Source organism: Diospyros lotus, chromosome 12, assembly GCF_014633365.1.
Source record: "Diospyros lotus cultivar Yz01 chromosome 12, ASM1463336v1, whole genome shotgun sequence".
Taxonomy (NCBI): Eukaryota; Viridiplantae; Streptophyta; class Magnoliopsida; order Ericales; family Ebenaceae; genus Diospyros; species Diospyros lotus.
This window is the reverse complement of record NC_068349.1, coordinates 20557240-20563239: the sequence shown is the minus strand read 5'-3', so window position 1 is coordinate 20563239 and position 6000 is coordinate 20557240. Positions and strand designations below refer to the sequence as shown.

Below are 6000 nucleotides of genomic sequence, written 5' to 3'. Positions count from 1 at the left end.
AACTCAAGAAATCAAGACATCGTTGAAGCAAGGGTAATAGAGTGTTAAAAAGCTCTTTACTATTCTTTCTCGTTTTTCCCATTTGCTCCACACCATTTCATAGGCTAAAACAAATCCCAAGGGGTTTATATAGGCAAGAAAAATGGTTGGGTGGCATTTTGGCCACGTGGCAGCTATTGGAGACGACATGTGGTAGTCGCAGAGAGCGGCCATGCGTCTGGCGCTCCCCTAAAACGACGATGTTTTGGGGTCATTCTTGTTAAAAAAAATGCTGAAATTCTTCTCCTAACCGCATGTTTACCCCTGGACTCGATCCTGCAATCAACCTCTTCTCCTTGTACGCATGTGCCACTTGTTTTACCAATTCCCTCACTTAATATTGCGCACATTTTATATTTAAGATAATCTAGCCATAAGTCTCTATTAATTCCACTTAAACCTCAAAATTTGTGAATATTTGCTAATATCCCCTTATTTAAAAAATACATTAATTTTAATTTCTTATAGCTAATACCCTACACCCAAATTTACTTTAAATCATAGATAAACGGGCCATTACAAACAATATGGAGAAATTAAGAGTTTTGCTATCGCCCATCAGAAAAGTTTGTCAATAACACTTATGGATGCAGTTGCTAGAAAATGCTGTTAGCTGCAAGCTTCACTAGATGTTGTTGCTCTGCTCACTAATACAACATGTACGAAAATAGCTTCACTAGTCGTAGAAATAAAGATTGATGCGTACGAAACCTTTTACGAAATAATTGTGGTGGATATGTAGGGGAATCAGCAAAATAATCACGATAAATCCTTTCATAACCTTCAACTCTATTGCGATTAATGACACGGTGGTTCATCACAGATCCACTACAATGTGATACAGAGCTATGATTTGTAAACTAAAAATAGTGTTCAACTAAAGCTATAGCAATAGCCTCCCCATATTCATCGTCTTCAAATTCTTCATGGATCATTCGGAGGAACATACGAATGTTGTTGGACATGGTGGCTAATGTGAGATTATTAAAGATTAGTGATGTTAGTTGGTGTTTTTGAGTTGTGGGTTGTAATTTTTCTGACCAAATGTATCATTTATTTATAAATTGTTAGAACATGGCCATTGGAATATGACTATTGAAATATAACTGTTGGAATATAATCATTGTTGAAATTTTACTTTTAACTTATCAAAATTTTAAATTTATTTTTATGGAACTATTTCAAACAATTTTGTTAATATAATTGTGTTGTGGGGTGTTGTAAAAATTTCTTAACTTTTAAGAAATATCCCACTAAGTCTAAAGACCCCGGAGAGTCTCTAAGGCAAATAATCCCTAGGATGGTTTGGCTTTTTCATCTGCATAGCCCAAAGACTTAGAGTCTCTCAGGCACAAGTTACCTGGTGGCCCGAAGAGCTCTTCAAGACCACTTGGAGACATTCATCAAGGCACTTTGGCCCTTAAGATTTCTCTAGGTCCTCCAGCCTCTCCAAATGTATCTCCCAGAAGAGTTTGAGGACTCATCTATGGACCCCACCAAGCGTTTATAAATACTTGCATTCTCTATGGCAAATAAATATTCTTGGACCTCTTAGACCTTTCCAGACCCTTACTCTATCTCATTCTAAGACTCACTTGGAAGACCTTTTCCTTACACTATCCGTCAGGACATCGAAAGACTCCCTGAGACATAACATATACACATTTGCATATTTTTGCATGATTATCTCAGACTACATTGTTAGACTTAGACATTGGAGGGCTTGCGTGGGGGAGTTCCCTATGTGCCTTTTTGATGTCCTTTGTGATTGCATACTCAATTAGGGTGTCAATCCCTGAAGACCCACCAACAACTTCCCCTGGAGATCTTTCGGGTCCATTTTGCCCTTGGGCCCCTAAAGACTTTCTCAGGGCCAACAACATTAAGGACCTTGAAAACCCCTTCCGAGTCCCTAAAGCAGTTGCCTCCCAAGGCAGTCAATCAAGCTTCGACCTAGTTGACATCGTTAATGGCATCTTAGACCCCCGGGTCTCATTGAAGGACTCTGTTTTGGTTGATTCCAAGATAAATAAATTTAATTGTTGTAGTTTGACAACAATAAATTGTATTTAAGAAATATTAGTAAATTGATTTAAAAATATATTAAATATTATCAAATTTTATTACCGTAATATTTATTATTAAATGATAAAATAAATATTAAATTTTTATAGTAGTAAACATTATAGATAATGCAAAATAAATAAAATTGAAGTTTATTAATAAATAAATAAAATAAGGAGTCAAATAGATAAGAAAATAATGAGTGTGATTGGAACAAGTACAAATTTTGAGGTAAAAAAAGAATAAGAAGTGAATTATTTATAATATAATAATGAGCAAAATATGAAACGTGATAGGAGATAATTCAAAAAATAACTAGCCATTAAATTAGTTAAACATCGTAAACTATTTTTGGTAAAAAAATTTACATTGATTTTAGTATTATAAAATAAGTAAATAAGATATTGGTGTTAAGCAACTTTGTTAATAAAGTATTTTTTAAAATATTATCTTGCTTAAAAAATAAAAAATAAAAAAATTTGAACATATAACCTCAAAATAATAAGTAACTTTTGAAATAATTTTATCATTATACCAAAAACTCATTTTATTTAAATATGTAACATAAGAAACTTTTATCTAAAATTTTTATTTTTTTACACGTGTATAATATAATATTGACCACCTCTGTATTATAACAAATATATTTATCTTTTAAAATCTAAAAAGTAACCACGCAACCCCTAGCTAGTTTAATAGAAATGCACTTCCCCCGTTTTCCAACTCGCCCGCCTTCTGCTGCTGCCAGTCGTTTCAAATTTCGGGAAGAAAGAGAAACCCTACCGCCCGCTCGGAACATTCGCTAGCGGCTACTTACTGTTCAACCTTGATATCTCTCTCTCTCTCTCTCTCTCTCTGTCTGCATATATATATATATATCATCGTTTGTATAACTACAATTCATTCATAAATGGCGCCCAAATCCATGCAGAAATCTCTTTTGCAGAAGCAGCAGAAGCACGGGCTGTTTCATCAGCTTGATGACAATGACGACGACGATTTCCAAGAGTCCGCCTTCCCGGCGCCTCATTTCAGCCAAATCCCTCGCAGCATTTACCAACAGAAATCGCGATCCCAACCTCCCCCGAAACCCTTGAGTTGCCATCCTCATCCATCCAAGAGACCCAAAGCCGAACCCCTAAAAGGCGAGGAGGGGGAGGAAGAGTCGTTGGATTCTGCATCTGCGGCTAAGGGCAACAATTCCCCCAATACTCTCGTGGTGGATGACGATGACGATGAGCGTTGCACACAACTTGATGTTTTGATCCAGTTATGTTCTTCCGAGCAACATGATGGTATTTTTGACGACAACAAGAACAATAACAACAATTACGATGACCTTTCATCCGCAATTGGGACTCACGAACTTGCTCATCACCAACCTCAAGCATCCAGTTCCAGTAATGGCGGTGATGATACTTTTTCTAGTAGGAGTACTAATCTCATTGACTGTCCCCTTTGTGGAGCTGACATTTCAGAGTTGTCTGAGGAGTTAAGACAGGTTCACACTAACGGCTGCCTTGACAAGGACTCCACAAGTGTAATGCAGTCTCTCCCTGTTCTTCATCTACGGTTCATTTGAAATACTTGGCGCACTAATGCACACTCACACACAAACACAGTTGTAATTTTCCAAAGTGCCAGACCTTTTTCATGTGAGTCTTACTGTACGAATAAATCTCTACACAGCATAGAGTCCCCAAAGTCATTTTTCTTGGATTCTTATTTCAAGATTTTGTTAACAGCATCGTCTGAATTTTTTCATTTTCGGAAGGAAAGAAAAAAGAAAAGAAAAGAAAATATATGTTTGTCTTGAATTCTGATCCATTCTTTCCATTTCTCGTGGTATTAAAATAGCTCTTGGGTAGGGAGGAGAGTGCTCTTGGAATGTGAGAGGGTTGAATGAACCTAGTAATGTTTGTTGATTTGTGCTCTGTTAGAAAGTGGATCTGTGATCTAGTGTGGTACTGTGTTTTGAAGAGACTAAAATAGAGGACATGTTATGTTGGTGGACTTGGTTAGAAGCTTGTGTGCAGTTGCTAGATGGATTGGGTAGACCTAGGGGCCTCAAACACTAAGAGAAGTATTTTAGTGATGTGGGACAAATGCCTGTTTGTTTCAGTTGCTGACTTTTTGTTTTTTTGTTAAAGTTATTGAAGCCAGATTTTAAGTGGGTATAGTTAGGGGTTACGGGCTGCAAGGCTATAGCAAGAAAGATAAATAGTGGGTAAGTTGTTTTTGCTTAATAATAGGTGGAGGTGTTCCTGGTGTGTTGGAGGGGAGTTTAATGTTGGTTCTCACATGAGAGATCTATTGTGGTTCAGTCAAAAGGGCTATGAGGGGGGTTTTGTATATTTTATTGTGTTTGAAGAGCTGATGGATTTACCTTTGCTGGGTGGTCATTTGCTATGGCTAGGTGGGAGAGAATTCCCATAAAGGAAAAGGTGGGATACAATTGTGTTTTGTCCAGACTCAATAGGTTTTTAGTGATTGTAGATTGGAAGGATCATTATTTAGACATTGGACAATCATGTCTTTCTTGTGCTTTATCCATTATGTCCCTGTTTTACTTGTGTGCAGGGGTTTTAGTCTTGGATTGACTCCTTTCTGATTTGAGAACATGTGATAGGAAATTTGAAAGAGGAAGGCATCTGACTTCATTGATTTATTTAGGAGTTGGCAGTCCTCTTATGTGGTTGGAGGGTCCTCTGATTTTTTTGTTTTGAAAAGGAGCTTAAGCTTTTAAAAAAAGGATTTATGTAGGTGCAATAGAAAGATTTTTGTGAATGTTAGTTTTAAGACAAGGAGGTTGTTAGAAAAATATTGAAACCTTGATGAGAAAGAGGGTCTAAAGACTCTAAACTCTCTTCAAGAATGACTTGCATCCTAGAGTGTAGTGTAAGATTGAGGTGTGGAGATTGGTTGTGTTGGTAGAAATTTTCTGGAAGTAGAAATCTATGTTTAGTTTTTTCTTTCTTTTTTTTTTCCCTTTTCTATTTCAAAGACTGAGATACAGTGATGTTTTTTTAAATTTTTCCCCCCCTTGTTTTTCCATTTGTCAAATGCTAATAAAAGGAAGAATTTCATTAGTAAACTTGTCTTGGATGGGAAGGAGGTTAGTGGAGAGGAGGCTGTCCCTCAGGTTACTTGGATTATTATTCCAATTTGTATGTTAAAGAACAAAGCTAGGAACCTACTCTTCTTGTTTTGGAGTTTTAAGTTTGCTTTTGAGAATTAAGCATCCTTTTTTGGTGGAATAAGTTTTGGGGGCTTTGAGGAGCATGAATGAGGATGAGGGTCCTAAAGTTTTGTAGGGAGTGATGTCATGGTTATTTTTAATGATTTCTTTGAATATGCGTGTTTTAGAAAAGTTTGAATGGTTCTATTGTCATCATTATTCCTTAGAAAATGAAGGGGTGGATCCTAGAAGTTTTAGACTTGTTAATCCTATGTGTCATATAATGTTTCTTAGATTTTTAAATTAGATTTAAGGAGTGATTGGGATTTTGATTTTTTGAGTGGCAAAATGCTTTTGTTGGTAGCTACCAAATTCTTGTGCTCTTAGTGGCTAAAAAAAGTATTTAGACTCTAAATTGAAAAGCAGTTCTAAAAATCTCACTTGTAAGCTTGAAATTCAAAATGCATGCGACCATTTAAATTGGAACTTTCTTTTGTTCAAGTTGGCTAGAATGGGGTTCGGTCCTAAATGGAGTAAGTGGATTCATTTTTTATCTCTCAATGCTTAGTTTCTTGATCTTGTGAATGTGGTTCCTAGAGGATTTTTTTGATAGATATAGGGGTCTAAGACAGGATGATCCTCTTTCCTTCTCTATCTCCCTCTCTCTTCCTTTGCTCTACTTTGTGTGTTTGTTTGTGTGATAAATAACAAACGTCCAT

At 36.3% G+C, this 6000-nt stretch overlaps 1 protein-coding gene across 5 annotated transcripts in view; it reads left to right on the top strand.

Moving 5' to 3' along the window:
- Window positions 1-2811: 2811 nt before the first annotated feature.
- Window positions 2812-6000, top strand: part of LOC127813912 (DNA cross-link repair protein SNM1) — a 54815-nt gene continuing 51626 nt past the window's right edge. For all 5 annotated transcript variants that reach the window (XR_008026248.1, XM_052355041.1, XM_052355044.1 and 2 more), the window contains exon 1: window positions 2812-3643. Coding sequence is in view for 4 of the 5 variants with exons in the window: in XM_052355041.1 (XP_052211001.1) it covers window positions 3014-3643 (630 nt within the window). In the remaining variant the exon portion in view is untranslated. The remainder of the gene's footprint in view (window positions 3644-6000) is intronic.